General features: G+C 37.7%; 1 protein-coding gene across 1 annotated transcript in view; it reads right to left on the bottom strand.

Annotated features, from left to right (window-relative positions):
* SPINK5 (serine peptidase inhibitor Kazal type 5) overlaps positions 1-18,133 on the bottom strand; it is a 75,179-nt gene that overhangs the window by 15,327 nt on the left and 41,719 nt on the right. Inside the window, 13 exon segments of the mRNA XM_061188308.1 lie at positions 397-524; positions 634-695; positions 698-713; positions 1,408-1,480; positions 2,273-2,400; positions 4,528-4,606; positions 4,760-4,887; positions 5,793-5,865; positions 8,915-9,042; positions 10,510-10,606; positions 12,178-12,305; positions 14,977-15,037; positions 15,690-15,817. Coding sequence (XP_061044291.1) covers positions 397-524; positions 634-695; positions 698-713; positions 1,408-1,480; positions 2,273-2,400; positions 4,528-4,606; positions 4,760-4,887; positions 5,793-5,865; positions 8,915-9,042; positions 10,510-10,606; positions 12,178-12,305; positions 14,977-15,037; positions 15,690-15,817 — 1,229 coding nt within the window.

Below are 18,133 nucleotides of genomic sequence, written 5' to 3'. Positions count from 1 at the left end.
CCTTAGCCTTGGAGAGTCTGAATTAATATATTTTGAGGTACAAAAATCTGTGTGTGTGTGTGTGTGTGTGTGTTTAAGACTTCTCTGTTGAGTCTGATCTAGTTGTAGAACAAATATTTGGAATAATTTCTTGTAACTAGGATCCTGAGCATTGAAAAACATTTTTTAAGCTACACAGCTAGTAAATATCATGGTTAGAACTTATGTTGGGATTTCCTGTCTTCAAATCCAGGTGGTCTTTCTCCTGTACCAGGTGTTCTCAACTTAAGAGCCTTGCATCTAAAGACTTGGTTTAAGGGCCACATGGATTCATGAGCACAAGTGTATTTAATCAACAGTCTCTAAAAATGCAGTTCCCCCACTAGCTGAAGGGGGTCACAGGATCCTCTTACTCACAAGATAATTCTGCACATGCCGCACTTGCTTTTATATAACTTTCCATAAGTACCACGCACAGGGTCATTCTCTCGAGTACGCATGAGCTCGTCATTCATCACATACTCCCGAAAGTTACTGCACTCATCCTAGAAAATGAGAAAGGGGAAGTGGGCATGGTTTTTTCCCTTCTTGGATTGGTGGTTTTCTCAAACTTGGTTTTAGGAAGTCCTCTCTTGGCTCTAGTCTCAGACTCACTACACTTATCCCGGCAATGGAGGCCAAGATACGCCCAGACTGTCTAAACTTTCCATCCTCCGAACCTCTCTGCACTGGTCCTGGAAATGTAAGGAAACACAAAACAACACTTGATAGACCCCCTCGTCTCCCTTGCCCTTTCCATCAATCCTTCCTTTCCCCCATTTTCCACATGAGATATACTCTTGACCAAAGGACAATCCCACAGGAATCTAACTCTACAAATGTGATTATCGCTGTTAAAGGATTGATTGAAGATGTCTTCTTTGTGATCTTGAAAAGCAAATAGAAAAGGCAGCATCATGAATACATGCTATTGATTCACTGTTGCTCAGAAAACCATCTGGAGAAAACAGGGAAAAGACAACAAGGAGAGACACTAAAGGGGAGACTTTGAGACTAGTTTATTTGACCTGAATTGTTAAAGTCAATGTCAACAAGCGACATGAAGCCTCATTTCACATTTAAAGTGTCAGACATAAGCACGCGGTTGAGGTGGTAAAGAATTTTACCCACTATCTTTCAATCCACATTTCTCCCAAACAGGAGAGACTAAAGCAATAATTGATACATACTGCAGGCGAATTCTCTATAAAATTGAGAAAAACATTAAACCTCAAAGCCAGAAGATAAATCTTATAACCCAAAGTGACAATATTGATAAAAATCAATTTTCTTTGAAGCAGAAGATTAGCAACTTTATTATCCAAAAAGTGGAGAAGAATCTGAGGATGAAGATGAAAATAGTTATTTTTGTGTTTTTTAAGAAATAACCTTTACATCATTTGAGGGCTTGACACTTGATTTTTCTTCTTTATTCTTTTCTCTTTCACTAGCTTCTTGCTCACTGCAGAATTAAAAAAAAGGATAGGGTAGTTTTTCCAGAGTTATTATTGAATTTTTTAACCAAGTATTTCTCCAATTCTAAACATTAGACTATCTAACACTGTTTTCTCATATCTAAAAAATATCTAAGATAGTTTTTTAACTAATGAGTTCTGATCGTTGGAATTTTCATAATACATTTGTGACAATGCTATCAACTTTTATAAATCCAGTTACTATACCATCATCCAGAATGATATAAATCTAAAAGGCCATTACTTTTCTTCCTTAATAGGATGTATTTATGACTCTCATAGAGTTGCTTCATTTCCCTTTTTTATTTTGTTATTGAATTATAATGAAACTCTCCTGTATTGATTGTTCTTTACATAGTTATCATGCTTTAAAGTTTATAAACATTTAAAAAATATTATCTCCTTGAATCACTACAAAAACTATATTGTGTAGTTATTCTTCTCTTTATGTACAGGAGGAACCGAGGCTCTGCAAAGTGAACTGGCCTGCCTGCCCATGGTACTTATCCGATATACTTCCTCTTTGAAGGTCAATGATGTTGGCATGATACAACAAGGTATTCTCCTATCCCAGATGCCCCAGGTATGATTATGCTCATAATAATCAAAATAAAAATTTCTTATGGAAGTGCTTTGGAAACTTACTGTCCTCTTCTAAAATGAGGAGCTATTATTATATTTTTAATGTGTGATGCTAAGCGCCTTAAGTTTTAAATTAAGAGGAACTATTTTCTGACCGTCACAACATATCAAACTGATCCATAAACCTCTTCACTTACAAGAGGCTCTGACACATAGCACACTTGTTGATGTGCATCTTGCCATATGGATCTTGAACAGGGTCGTTTTTTCTGTTGCAGATAAGCTTTCCGTCTCTCACCATGTTCCAGAATTCACGACACTGATCCTGCCAATGGGAACAACAAAAAAAAAGATGTTATTATGATAGTCGGATCTTTATAACTGAAAACATGATTGATTGGTTATATGTAAACTGGTAACACTTGAGGAGGGAAATAAAAATCTAGAGAAAATAAAATTTTAGAGATGGAAAGTGTTTTAAAGGCACTGTATTCAGTATCTGCGTAAGAAGTTTGAATCCTCTCCATAACAGCCCTCTCAAATAATTGACTGCCCCAGTGGAATTTCACTGCCACCTAAAGCAGCCCATGCCATTTTTATACAGTATGCATTAGGCTAAATCCTAAACCTGTCTCCCTGCACCTCTACTCATTACTCCACACATAAAAAGCCCCGGAATGCACTGAAAGATGCTCTTTTGGCAAGACATATAAACATGTAAAGTTTTAGCTTTGTTCCTCAAGAACAAAAAATTTTTTAAATTGTTTCATCAAATCTGTATTATATTCCAGGCACTTTGTTGTGTGCTCGAATGGATTTCCTTTGGTTGTCATTAAAAAACCTATAAGATAAACACTCATTATGCCCATTTTACAGATAAGAAAAATAAGGCTCAGAGAGATTAAGTAATTAAAATCAGTGTTGGAACTGTGGTCAGAAACCTGCTAACAACCAGGCTATACTTCTTGCCTTCTTTGCCTTTACAGGGCAGAGAATAAGACTCCTAATACATCTATAAGAACGTGGAGCTGCCTTTTTTACTCATTAACAAATAAGAACCTTAAAAAGAAGGCAATGGAATGGGCCCACAGGATTTGACCTCTGCTGAAATTTTTGGACATCCATAGAAGTTTGTCTTAAACTTTTTTTAAGTCCAAGGAGCCATAGTAGAGATATGGGAAGATTACCTTAAAAAATACTGCCAGTAACCTAGATTGAAGTTATTCTTCTTACTTTCAATTGTGGTACCCATGAACAACTCCAGACCTACTTTTATCTGTAGCATTTTAACAATTCTCTGGAATTGAATACCTCATCAACATGAAATGTCTCATAGCCATCATTTTTAAAAGTTAACTAGAATATATTTTCCTCCTTCAGGTACCCAAAATACCACATACATCTATGTTTATGATAGCACCCATCTGCCTGTGTTGCAGCCTTTGCTCTTTGGGTGCAAATCTCTGGCTCTTCTATTTGTTATCTGTGTGTAGTTAACTTCTCGGAGTTTTTCTCAACTGTAAAATTGGAACAGTACCATCTACTGCATAAATTTGGGGCAGGTTTAAATATGATGGTGCATGTGCTTTGCAAAGCTTATTTTACTTTGCATATGTAGATAAGACCATAGTTTTCTTTTTACCACATGCACAAAAAATATCTGGATATTTTCTATACATACATATATACAGAGTATTTCTTCTTTTGAAATTCCTAAAATAGATATTTTAAAACTTGAAAAAAAATGATCAATATTAGAAATAGAATAGATGTCCAGTAGAGATCATTTGAAGTTGTACAATAAAGTCTTTTCTCAAAGCCATTCATCTACCAAAATGCATAATTCCCAACATATTTTTCAAAAATGAACATTACTATTAATGTTTCATTTTGTGTAGTCAGTATAGAACTAATGAAAAGTTGCCTCATTAATGGGAAAACTTTACTGGGGAAATTTCACTATTTCACTTTTCTAATTGAAGTCCATAGATGGATTAGAAGAGATTGTGCTGTGTCATATTCTATGTGCTGCTGTTGTAAAGCACTGAACCTTATTTTTAAAACCCCAAATTGAATACAAGATGGCACTAGAATGCCAAGTCAAGAATTTATCATCTGGAGCTCCAAGCTTTTGATACTTTTTTTTCTTGTTTGTAATTTTGGCATCTATTTGCTTAATTGTTATAAAACTTCAGAAAAACAAATCCACTTGATAATAACAATAATTTGACAATTACCACTGTTCCTGCAAATGTGTGGTAATTGCATCAGAGTTGCTCTTAGGGCATTGAATTCCATGCTGTTTCTTTGAAGTTCTGGCCATGTCTTTCTTGTTTATCATTATATCCACAACGACTGGGACAGAGTAGGCATTCCATAAGTATTTGTTGAATGAATCAGTCTTGCAACCAATCATCCAAATTTAAGTATAAGCACATCTAACATATATTACCTCTTTTCCATTGTTCTTTTCGGCTGTGTTTCTCACGTAGACCTGCTCTTTCGTTTTTCTTTTGGCTGCTTCCCTTTCCCTTGAAGAAAAAAATGAGAAGAAACGTTTCAACTAAAGTGAACAAACACCTCAGGTGTGCTTTAAAAATAATTGTCATTTTCTCAAGCTGATGAGAAATGATTATTTCCTTTAAGACTCACAATTAAAGGCCCATTTTTGAAAAATAACTCACAGTTTTTCCTTACACATAGCACACTTGTTGCTATATGTCTTGCCATCCGGACCCTGGACAGGGTCACTTTCTCGGGTGCAAGTAAGTAGTCCATTTTTCATTTGACTTCTAAACTCATCACATACATCCTGAAAAGAAGGAAAGATTAAATTGGAAATGGCTATTTTCACATAGTATATGACTGAGCTTGAAAATTGGAAGATTTTGACTCAGGAGTTGGGCAGCCACTTAACCTTGCTGTGGGAGGCTCTATAACGGACCACAAAGGTGTCCAAGTTATAATTCCTGGAACCTGAAAATATGTAGCCTCACATGGCAAGCAGGAATTAAAGTTGAAGATGGAATTCAGGTTGCTAACCAGGTGACCTTAGAATGGAGAGATTATCCTGGATTATCTGGGTGGGCCCAGTGTAATCACAAAGATTCCTATGAGTGAAATAGGAAGGCAGGAAAATCAGTGTCAGAATGATGCAGCTTAAAAAAAAAATCAACTGGCTTCTGCTGATTTTAAAGATGGCCACAAGCCAAGGAATGCAGGCACTTCTAGAAATTTTTTAAAAAGGCAAAGAAATAGATCTTCCCCAGAACCTCCAAAAAGGAAAGCAGCCCTACTGACACCTTGGCTGTAACACAGTGAGACCCATTTAGGATTTCTGAACTCCAGAAATGTATGATGATGAATTTGGGTTGCTTTACCACTGTTGGTAGTAATTTGTTACAACAGCCGAACCTCATTTTCCCCATCTATAAAATGAGGTTGAAAAAAACTTAGTTGACCAGGCTATGGAGATACTTAAATAAACTACTATTTGTAAAACTGTTTTATAAAGTGTTAGACCGAAAGATTTCCATTTGCTGTTAAATTTCTACACTGAAAAAGTTATCAGGGATATTCCCATTAAAGATGACTTCTGATGTTCTAAGGGCAATATCTTGACTGGCAACATTGACAACCTCTTTCCACATTTTTGATGATAGTTAAGTAACGACTTACAGAAAGACCATTCTTGCCAAAACCTAGTTAATGATTCACCTTTCCTAATGCTGATGCATTCCCATTTGATCTGTAGCCAGAAGTCTTAATTTTTTCCTCTGCTTCTCTTTGCCTGGAGAAGAAAAGAGTCAGTAGTCATCTTGCAGACACATACTCAGATTTGGAAGGGGCCTTAGAGTTTATGTATACTAAACCACCTCCTTCACAGAGAACCTCTCTGCACCTCTCACAGATGGACGGTGACTTTGGTTATTAAGAAGCTCCCTCATTACAAGGTAGATATTCTAGGCAGATCAAGTCAAGTTAATCTCAGAGTCTCCTTTATTTGTATCCAAATTAATCTGCCTATAGCTTTCATCCTTTAGTCTTACTTCACATTCTCAGGAAAACACAGAGCAAGCCTGCTGAATCCATTACCTCTTCCTGATATTAATCCTTTAGATATCTAAAGGCAAGTTTCAGGTCTCCAAGTCCGGCTTCCTCAGTTCTTTCACCTTTTTATCATAAGTTGTGGTTTTAATTCCTTACCAATTCACCATTCTTACTCCTCCATTTGTAGGTCAATCTATTATAGTACCATTTCAATTCATTATAATATCATTGGAGCCCAAGATAGAAAGAAGACAAGTGATATAGGAAGTACCTTAGGATCATGGTTTTTTGGGGTTTTTTTTTAACCTTTCACCTCTCTGATGAAATATTTATGCCAGTGGTTCCTAAGTTTTCATGTACATTAAGAATCACCTATGAGATTTTAAAAATCAGATTCACTGTCAATCCCAACAATTTTACTGACAAGATCTACACTGGGATTCAGTAACCTGATTTTTAACAAGCAAGCCAGGTGATTCTGATGCAGTTGGCGCAAGATACAAATACTGCAGAAGTCTAGTACACGTATTTCTCCTTCAAAGTTTCATTTGGCTTTATGCTTAAAAGAAACGTGTATGAATGTATATAACATGAATATGTGTGTGTGTGTGTATTTTAGGGAGCTCCCTTTTCATATATAAGAAATAGGGAAGTGGTAGTAAATGTATCCTGAAGATTCAAACAAATATAAAGTCATGAAATTTTAATCAAATACTAGGAAAAAGAGACCACCTATAATGATTCAGTCTGGTGGAATTCAATTTACAATCACAGCTCTGCTCAAAAATCTCCAGTGGCTTCTGATCACACATAGAATAAAATCCAATGTCCTTCTCTTGGCCTAAAAAAGCCTTATATGATCTTTCCAAATTAATTTCTGCAATTTTCCACGCAGTAATCTTGAGACATAATGACCTCCTCTCTCTTTCCTGAGCTTGAGAATTTCATATATATCTTCAGAAACTTGCATTGGCTCCTGCTCTGCCTGAAACTTTCTTCCTTCAGATGGCCAGCTGGCTCATTTCACTCCCTTTTTCAGGTCTCCCTTACCTGTCAGGCTTTCCCCAAACACCATAAAGTAGCACCTCCAATCCCTCTCTGTTGCCTTACTCTGCTTTATTTATCTTATCAACACCTGGTCTTGTTATGTAGCTTTTTACTTCTTTGTTTATAATCTGTCTTTCCTATATTATAGTTCCATACGGCAGGAATTTTGTCTTGTTCACTTGAAGAGCACCTGTCCGTGAAGAGTGCCTATTATATAGTAGGCAGTCCAAAACCATTTATTGTCAGATGAATGGGTTCCAAAGATTGTAAAATTATTCGATTTATGTTGTTAAATACTTTGTTATGTTGTTAAATATTTTGTTACCTGGAGTACCAGGTAAGTATCTTATAACATAGATGACATGGATTGTATCAGCAAAGTTTTAATAATTGTTTGCATCTGAGAATCATCATTTGTTCCTTCACAAAATTACCCACTATTAATATGTGATGCAGAAAGAAACAGTCATATGTGAAGAGCTATCTCAATTACGTACATCATACCTACAAAGTATGAGGTGTGCAAAGGGGCAACATAGGGTAGCGTAAGAGATCATAATAGTCATTATTTTATTGCTATTAATGGTGACACCTGTTATTTGCTGAACACTAATGACAGTGCTAATAGTGACCATTCACATTTTTTGTGCACCTACTTTGTGCTAGGCACTGTGCTAAGAGTTTTACATAGTTTTTCTCATTTAACTTTCAAAAGAAACATCATGTGGCTACTATGATTATGGCTGCCCCACCCCCACTATAAATATGAGCAGATTAAAGCCTAGGGAAGTGAAATAACCTGTCCAAGAACATGGAGCTGAAATAACCATATGATGCTAATACCCTAGCACTGCCCCATTCTGCCACCCTGCTTCTATTAAAGAATTTTATAACATGGAATAAATACTAGGCTGGTATTCAGAAGAACTGGATTCTAGTTTCAGCTCTGAAGTCACTCCCCCATGAGACCTTGTACTTAAAAAAAAAAAAATTCAGTTTTTCTCATCTATAAAATGCAGCATTTGGAATAACTAGATTTTATCACATGGCCTATAGTACCACAATCACAAGATTGTGATTTTTTTTTCAAGGAGAAAAAAAATGTGTGTGGAGAAGCATTAAGTGCTTATTAAATGCATATCAATTAAATACCATAATTAATAGCACTGTGATATATGCATCAAATTTTAGAACTATAAGTACCCATCAAGGTTACCTAGAAAACTACCTCAATATACAGATGGGACCAATAGTGGTTATGTTACTTGCTGCAATAACACAAATCAAGAGTGGCTGAGTTGGATCATTAAGCACTCCAATCAGTACCATTCACCAAAAGAAAATAAATAGAAGGAACAAACCCTGGATTGTGCGATAAATGTGTCCCATACATATGACAAGAAGCAACCCTCTTAAACTATGTTGGTTAACTATTCCAAATGACCATTGCAAACCCTCCTTAGGATTTAGGCATGATGTGTTCTAAAGAGCAATTATCTACCATGATGACACTTACAGTTCACAGAATTATGATAGAAAATAGAGTAGGAATCAGCCACTGATTAGCTGCCCTTACTAGGGCTCATTGTTCCTTAGGGGATGCAAGAGAAAGAGATAATATTTGAGAATTAACAAAAAGGGTAGTTTTCACGAAAGGAGCTATAGGCAAATGAGAAATAACCATTAATTCAGGAGGAATATGTGGCTATCTTTTAGACATGCAGGTTGAGAAAATTACTTACAGTTTCTCTTTACACATGGTACACTTATTGTTGTATGGTTTGCCATTTTCATCGCGTACAGGATCACTCTCCCGAGTACAGCTGAGTGTTCCATCTTTCATTTGTTCCCAATACTCAGCACATTGGTCCTGAAAGGGAAGAAGAGAGCAGGCCTCTTGGATGACTTGGTCTGTTGTATTGTTATTAAGTTTGTTAAATAATTTGAGTAAGAAGTTCTTGTCTATGTCCTCTTATAAGGCATGTAATTTCTAGGATTACTGTCTACAGAAGAGGAGGGGCTGGAATCATCCATATTCTTAAGACATCAGTTGTCATGGGTAATGTTGCTTTTAAGGTTCTACAAAGGGAAATTATAAAGCTGGTTGGGATTTAATCGCACAAATCAAGGGTAAGCAAACTATAGCCTACAGGACTAATCTGTCCTGCTGTCTGTTCTTACATATGAAGTTTTATATATAAAACTTGGAACACACCCTCACTCATTCATTTAAATATTATTTATGGCTGCTTTCCCACAACAGTGGCTATTCAACAGAGTTGAATAGTTGCAACAGAGACCATGTGACCCGCAATGCCTAAAATATTTGCTATCTGGCCTTTTACAGAAAAAAAAAAATTTGCTGACCTCTGATGTAGATAGAAGGGAGAAAGAAGTGCTGGGAGAAAGCACAGAATCATGCAAAATGCCAAGGAAGACAGGCTTGAGCAAATTATGAAGATAGAAAAAGGGTCTTAACAAGTCTATCATTTGAGAGTGAGAACTCAGCTTCCTACAGGAGAAAATACGGAAAAACAGAAAAGCCAAAATTTATCAAAGGCAGATATTGGGCCTGTGTCAGATCTGGAGGCAAAGAGATGGTCTTGATATCCCCAGGTCATAAGAATAGAAATAAGGTGGCTGTGATCTCAGGCAGTTGTGTTCACATGCCTGAGGAGTGGGCTTACATGCAACATTGTCATGCTGACACTTAAAAAAGAAGTCTCAGGAAATGTGCTAAGCACTTGCCTAAATTATTTTATTGTATCCCTATAAGAGTACTGCTAAGTAAGAGAAACTAGAGTTGAGAGAGATGAAGTGATTTATTCAGTGCTTTGCAAGTCCAAGTGGCATGGGTAGGATGATACCTCAAACTACCTGACTCGAAAACCTGTGCTCCTTCACCATATTATCCTGCCTGGGAACAATAGAAAATATACCTCCAAAAAGTGGCTCCATTCAGGGAAAGAGAGAATAATGAAAGGAAATGAAGAGCACATGATGCTGATGTGGAACATCTCCACATTTATACCACTTACTCTCCTAGGATCATTTATCGGTCTGAAAGCTAGATGATATAAAGAGGAGTCAAGAGACTGGGATCTGGTATTCATGTTAATTATTTCCAAGTTTAAAGAAGTCAAAGTGAGCCCTAGAGAAACTAAAAATTGCTCAGATATTACTCTACAGTCTTAAGGGGAAAATCCCCTGTCCTTCCAAGGATGCTTTCCAACTCAGCACTACATACATTTGTAGCCTTTGACCATAGGGTCTGCCGGGGTCCCAGTGCCATTGAGTTGAGCCCGCTCTGGTTATGGAAATTAGAGGCTGCTCTCACCTGAGCTTTCCCTTTTGCGAAATGTTTGGAACCATGCCCTGCAGTGTTTCTCTGATGTTTCTTTTCTTTTCTCTTTCTTTCTTCATCTTCTTTCTGGCTGGAAATTGGAAAGTGGGAGGTAGGGAATAATAGATTACAGAGAGTGGAATGCATTTCTGTGAGTTTCTCATCATATGACCAAATTAGATTTGTATGGAATTCACCAGCATTTATTGAACACCTATTACACTGCAGGCCCTCTTCTTTGAAAATGTCAATAGAAAGAGGAATTATGTCGCATCCTTTTGCCTGGAAGAGCTCTCATTGCAGTAGAAGAAAACCAGCGTTTACATAACCTCAAGCAAGGCTAGGTGAGCAATTGATTAGCATTTTGTAAATGCTCATGTGCACTTCCAGCTGGATTTCTCTCAAATACCTCATGTTCAAAAGGTCCCAAAATAATTATCTTCTCTGCCAAATGTGTTCTTCCTCCTGGATTCTCTTTCACAAAGAACAAAACATTGGAGCCATCCCTAACTGCTCCCTCTCCTTCAGCTCACATAGCTGTTGCCACAGGACACTGGTTTCACTCTCAGTGTCTCCTATGTTGACCCACTCACCTTCTATTCTAGCTCCCTTGCTCTAGTTACCTCTCAGTGGATTACTGTAATCCCCTACTACCACCAGCGGTATTCTGAATTTTAGTCCCTTCCTCTTTTCTCCTTTTTACTGCTGACATATGAATCTTCCGAAAGGAACCGTATTTACGCCACTTACTCTCCTAGCTGGAAAATTTTAGCAGCTTGCCACTGTATGTAGAATTGACTTCAAAATCCATGATCTGGCATTCAAAGTTGGTGAAGTGGGTAAGCTCTAACTAAACTAAAATGACTTGCTCTCTTTATGTACATACTACAGTTTCTTTAATTTTAGATTTTACCTGTGCTGTTGCTTCTTCCTCTCATTCCTTCCCATACTGTTCACAGATGATCCAAATTACCAGATCTAGTTCTATTCTTCCATAAAACTTTCTATTAATGCTCCCTTTCCTAAACTACCAGAACACATTGTATATATCATTTTTCATTTAGCAAGTCCTCCTTTGTGTTATATTAATTTATGCCCACGTCTAAACCTTACTGAACTATATGATTTTTGGTAATACTGTTTCATTCAACTTTGTATAACCAACCGTTATACACATTATACATTGTAGATGTTCAGCAAATGACTGTTAATGACAAATATTTTAGGTGTACTTCCAAACTTTGTGTAAAGCTATTTTTAATTTCCTAAAAGTGAGATTTTTTTTTTCAAAAATGCAGGTAGAGGCGTTAGATTGATAGTAAAATCTGTGTATGTTCTTCCCGATGGGGACTACAAAATAATCCAGAAAAGGGATCCACCTGACAGCAAAGGACTTAGGATTTTATCAAGAAAGATGGTGTGATCATTGTGAGGTGCTACCCCAGAACTAATGGAGAATGTAGTGTAATAACTTAGTCATCTATTGCCTATTTCTAGAATTGTGAATCTTAGCCTCTGTAAAGATTCACCTCAAAATGCTTTACAGATCATCATTTGTCACTTTTACATGTAAGGAAAGGACAAACACAATCTATATTATCTTCCCAGCTCTTTGCCTCCCGGCTCTGCCACCCACAGCATGGGCTTCATCTGTGCACTCACAGGACTGCTTTGCACATGGAGCACTTGTTGCCATGGGTCCTGCCATCTGGGCCACGCACAGGATCATTTTCTCGAGTGCAGAAAAGACTTCCATTTTTCAGAAGGCTCCGAAATTCACTGCATGTATCCTAAAGGGAGGAGAAAAGGCAAGCGCTTGGGTATTTTCTTGGAAATTACTTTGTTGGGTCCCTACTAAGTGCTTCCTGGAAAAAAAAAAAGAAAATGACCTATGAATGTTTCTTTCTGGCAGTTGTTTTGTTCAATTCCTAGTAAGCACACAGGACTTAAAAAGAGGTTTCTGGGCTTCCCCGGGGGCTCAGTGGTTGAGAATCTGCCTGCCAATGCAGGGGACACGGGTTCAAGCCCTGGTCTGGGAAGATCCCACATGCCGCAGAGCAGCTGGGCCCGTGAGCCACAATTACTGAGCCTGCGCGTCTGGAGCCTGTGCTCCGCAACAAGAGAGGCCGCGATAGTGAGAGGCCCGTGCACCGCGATGAAGAGTGGCCCCCACTTGCCACAACTAGAGAAAGCCCTCGCACAGAAACAAAGACCCAACACAGCCATAAATAAATAAATAAATTAATTAATTAATTAATTAATTAAAAAAAAAAAAAAAAGAGGTTTCTGTTTCTTTTTCCTTGAGATGATACAGCCTCCAAATCCAGACTGAACCTGCAGTCACACACAAGCAAGAACCTCTTAATAAACTGGGTTCTCTGCAGACTGGTCACAGTCCTTAGTCAAGATTTTATTGTCCCTCTCTATTATATTATAACGCAATAAAAACACTGTACATGGCATAGAATTTTAAAGAATTAAGGTTTAGGTAGAACTTTGAAGTTCACCTGGTGCAACCATCTGTACTATGTCTCAATCCCCTTTATGTCATGCCTGCCAAGAAGTGGTCTAATTTGCACTGGAACACCTGCAGTGATGAGTTCGTTACCCTCCAGATAGTTCATTCCAAAATTTCTTAGCTCATTCCCACAGATTAGCCATAGTGCTACTTTGGGAGGATCTTGGAAAATATCTCTAATCAATCCTATAGGATCCTTATTCTTAGAGTTTTATTTTTCTAAGATGTCACTGCATAGGATGAATACGTTCTTTCAAACCAGTAAGCAAAGTCAACATATTTTACTTCCCTCAGAAAAACTGAGGATATTTTTCTTCCTGCACACAGAGAGTCCTTCAAATATTTGGAGAAAGCTTTCTTGTCCTTCTCCATAGCTCCCTATGTTCTTTTCCAAGAGCAAAGCATCCCCAGATACTTCAGTCATTCTGTTCCAATCTGTTTCAGTCATTTGCACCATTTTGCATTCTTAATTCTTCCCCTTTCCTAAAGAATTTAACATAATATTCCAGGTATGTCCAGACAAGCCCAATATGTTGACAGCTATATAATATCATTAGTTAGAATTCCAGTCTGTCACCAAGAGACCTTGGATGAAGGGGTGTTGCCTCTCTGTGCCTCAGTTACCTCTTCTATAAAATGGAAATAATGATAGTATCTATTCCACACAGTTAAAATAATAATGGCCAATATGTATTAAGTATTCAATATATGTGCTGAATTGTTATGAGAATAATGTGAAATAATATATATCTACTATATCTACAATGACTGACATCTAGGAAGTACTCAGTAAATTTTAGCTTCAGAGTTATGAGGAATTGAGATAGAATAAGCAAATCACTTAAGATCATATAATTAATTACTGGTGGCAAGTAAGATTGAATTTGTGTTTTTTTCTGTATCTTTTAGTTCAAGTCAAAACTCAGTGAGGACAAGAGTGAGTTTTTTCCTAGCTTTCCTTTAAGGTTCACGGCCTGATTCCCTAACTGGTCATATTTAGCAAAAGAAATATGATATGAGAGGATAGTTTATGGGTAGTAGCTAATGTAAAATCAGAAATTGTCTGATACTGAAGAATATTTTCTTATTGATGTTGAAAAGGGAAGCATATGAGCTACTCATTTATTTTTAAATTCAGGCTCACAATTGTGGGAAAAATAACTGTGAACAAACCAATCATACAGAATTCCAAGTGATACTTCATTAGAGATTATTTTTAATATCAATAGTTTTTGATGGGGGCAAGGAAATATCCACAAACCTGGAAAAATCTACCTGGAGTCAGTCATTTTGAAACCAAGAAAATATTATTGGGGAAAGTTGCTCTTCTATTTTTCTGTCAACTGCTGACACCAGAGATAATTAAAGTTAAAGCAAGGAACACACCTAGTATGACCAAATGTGCTCATCCAAAGCTACATAGTGTGTTAGGAATAATGCTAGATTTGGTGTCAGGAAGTCTAAGTTTGAATTCTGTTGTTCCTGTTTTGCAACTGTGAGAACTTTGAAAAAATATGAAGATTCTGATACCAATAGTCTCACTACCTTTGTAAGCAAGTTCTTCCTCCTTCTGGATTTTAAATCTTCGTTTAAAAATAGGGCATGGAGTAAATCAGAGGTTTGCAAACTTTGGCCCGTGAGCAAAATCTGGCCTACCACCTTTTTTGTGTAAGTAACGTTTCATTGGAACACAGCCGTGCCCATGTATCTGCATATCATCCATGGCTGTTTTAGAGCTACAATAGCAGAGTTGAGTAGTTGTGACAGAGACTGAATGGTCACAACCTAAAATATCTACTGTCTGGCGCTTTAAGAAAATTTTATCAACCCCTGGACTAACTAAACCTTGAGTTCTCTCACATAGGCCTTCAGTGAATCCATGAGTTATTTTTAAAGAGAAACTGAAAAACCGCATTGTGGTATGAAGCTTCCAAGATGACTACCTTTTCAGCTTCTCTCTTAGCTCTTCTGGATTCAGCTTCTTTTTCTTTTGCTTCTTGCTGGCTGTAAGAGAAAGGCAGGGGTAACAATCATTCCTAGTACCCAATACATATTATCCTAAAGGGGAATCTCTCTTGATAGATATATTCCATTACATCTACACCTATACCGACTTAGCTTGGGAGTAGAAAGGTAAATGTACACCTCTCCATATTGTTCTTCTTGTTTTTAGTGTTGCTTAAAGAATAAGACACATATGCCATGGCCAACCAGTAATAAATTTTCACTACTCTGTTTCTTTTGGAAAACAAAGATATCGGCCTTCTCCTCAGAAAGCAACTAGGATACTTAAAAAAAATGACTAAATATTAGCAAATTTTTAATTTGCTAGCACCCAGTGATTACATCTTTGGATTATTCATGACAGTATGTATGCAGAGAACAAAAATTCCAATCCCTATATGCCACTAACTCTGGAGGAGTTTCCTCTTAGCACATGGTCCTCCCTTAATGGCAATTCAGGTACCTTTCAGAACACTGAGAACACTACAAAGAAATGCACCAAGTATATGGCTTTGTAAGAGTAAATCCCCAAACTCAGTGCAAAGATAGCCATCTGCCTCCTAGAAAAAAACCTTCAATATCATCTCTCTCGCCCACCACAGGCCTGTCTTCTCCGACACTCAGCAGGAGCAGTGACTGCAGCTCTACTCACAAGAAGGCCTCACACATGGAGCAGGTGTTGCCATGGATTTTCCCATCTGGGCCCTGGATGGGGTCATTCTCTCTGGTGCAGGGAAGATGTCCGTTCCTCACATAGTTACGGTATTCACTGCACAGCTCCTGCCAAGTGAGGGAGGGTTTAAGAATCAGGTAACTAAGTATTGAAAGCTTCCTCCACATTACCCCTTTGAAAACTATGATATAATGTCCCAAACATAATGGATGCATCAAGAAGATGATGCAGAAGGTCAGTATTAGCCAAGACGCTTTTCAGAGGTCTAGGTCACACATTGTTTGGAATATAAGATTGCTGTCACTTATCTAATTATAAAACCTTCAATTTACTCGAATACTATTCTGGGCTAGGCACTGTGAGAGATACAAAAAAGAATGATTTATTGTCCCTTTTGTAAAGCAATTTGTGGTTGGCAGAATAATAGCTCCTGCCCCCAAATTTGTCCAAGTCCTGATACCCAGGACCTGTGAATATATTGCAGGGCAGAGGGGACTTTGCAGATGTGATTAAGTTAAGGACCTAGAGATAGGGATATTATCCTGGATTATCCTAGTGTGCCCAATGAAATCAAAAGGGTCAGTCCTTAAAACTGGAAGAGTAAGACGGGAGAGAGGGAGATAATGACTACAGAAGAACAATTAGAGATGCAATGTTGTTGGCCTTGAAGACGATGGAAACAGTCCAGGAGCCAAGGAACATGAACGGCCTCTAGAAGCTAGAAAAAGCAGAGACATTCATTGCAGAGTTCCTGGAAAATGAAGAAAATATGTTCTCAGAGTGGTTTCCTACCCTCCCTACACTTTTGTCTATTATGAAGAATAAGTAATGCAGAGTAGGAAGTAAAAAGAAAAGTGATTACATGTAGCAGTAAGTCAGTAAGCATTTAAAAGTCTTCTATCGGGGCTTCCCTGGTGGCGCAGTGGTTAAGAATCCACCTGCCAATGCAGGGGACACAGGTTCGAGCCCTGGACTGGGAAGATGCCACATACCACGGAGCAACTAAGCTCGTGCGCCACAACTACTGAGCCCACATGCCACGACTACTGAAGCCTGCACAACTAGAGCTCATGCTCCGCAACGAGAAGAGAAGCCACTGCAATGAGAAGCCCGCGCACCACAACGAAGAGTAGCCCCCCCACTCGCTGCAACTAGAGAAAGCCCGTGTGCAGCAACGAAGACCCAATGCAGCCCAAAATAAAAAAAAAAAAAAAAAAATTTTAAAAAATAAAAGGCTTCTATCATAGACTCAGAATTGTGATGTCACTATAGTGGATGTGTAAATATTTACCATCAACATTCTTTTGAGGGTGCTTAAATATTGGTGCAGAAGAAGGCTGATAAAATTGGTGGAGACCAATATAAAATATATATGTTTATGATGTGTTGCACATCACAGTCTATAAAGGCTAGGAAAGATCAAGGTGAGGAGATTCAACAGGCCTGGAAGGGGAAGCTTCCTGAAAAAACTGAGAGTATACATACAGGATAAACCCTAGGAAAAACACACCAAGGCACATATTAATCAAACTAACAAAAATTAAATTCAAAGAGAAAATATTAAAAACAGCAAGGGAAAAACAAAAAATAACATACAAAGGAATCCCCAGAAGGTTATCAGCTGATTTTGCAGCATAAACTCTGCAGGACAGAAGGGAGTGGCTGGATATACTTAAAGTGATGAAAGAGAAAAACCTACAACCAAGATTACTCTACCCAGCAAGGATCTCATTCAGATTTGATGGAGAAATCAAAAGCTTTTCAGACAAGCAAAAGCTAAGAGAATTCAGCACCACCAAACCAGCTTTACAACAAATGCTACAGAAACTTCTCTAGGTGGGAAACACAAGAGAAGAAAAAGACCCACAAAAACAAACCCAAAACAATTAAGAATATGGTAATAGGAACATACATATTGATAATAACCTTGAATGTAAATGGCTTAAATGCCCCAACCAAAAGACACAGACTAGCTGAATGGATACAAAAACAAGACCCATATATATGCTGTCTACAAGAGACCACTTCAGACCTAGGGACACATACAGACCGAAAGTGAAGGGATGGAAAAAGATATTCCATGCAAATGGAAATCAAAAGAAAGCTGGAGTAGCAATACTCATATCAGATAAAATAGACTTTAAAATGAAGACTGTTCCAAGAGATAAGGAGGGACACTACATAACGATCAAAGGATCAATCCAAGAAGAAGATATAACAATTACAAATGTTTATGCACCCAACATAGGAGCACCTCAATACATAAGGCAAATGCTAACAACCATGAAAAGAGAAATCGACAGTGACACAATAATAGTAGGGGACTATAACACCCCACTTACACCAATGGACAGATCATCCAAACAGAAAATAAATAAGGAAGCACAAACTTTAAATGACACAATAGACCAGATAGATTTAAT

Source organism: Eubalaena glacialis, chromosome 4 (genome assembly GCF_028564815.1).
Source record: "Eubalaena glacialis isolate mEubGla1 chromosome 4, mEubGla1.1.hap2.+ XY, whole genome shotgun sequence".
Classification (NCBI taxonomy): Eukaryota; Metazoa; Chordata; class Mammalia; order Artiodactyla; family Balaenidae; genus Eubalaena; species Eubalaena glacialis.
The sequence above is the reverse complement of the archived record's forward strand: the minus strand, read 5'-3'. Positions and strand labels throughout refer to the sequence as shown.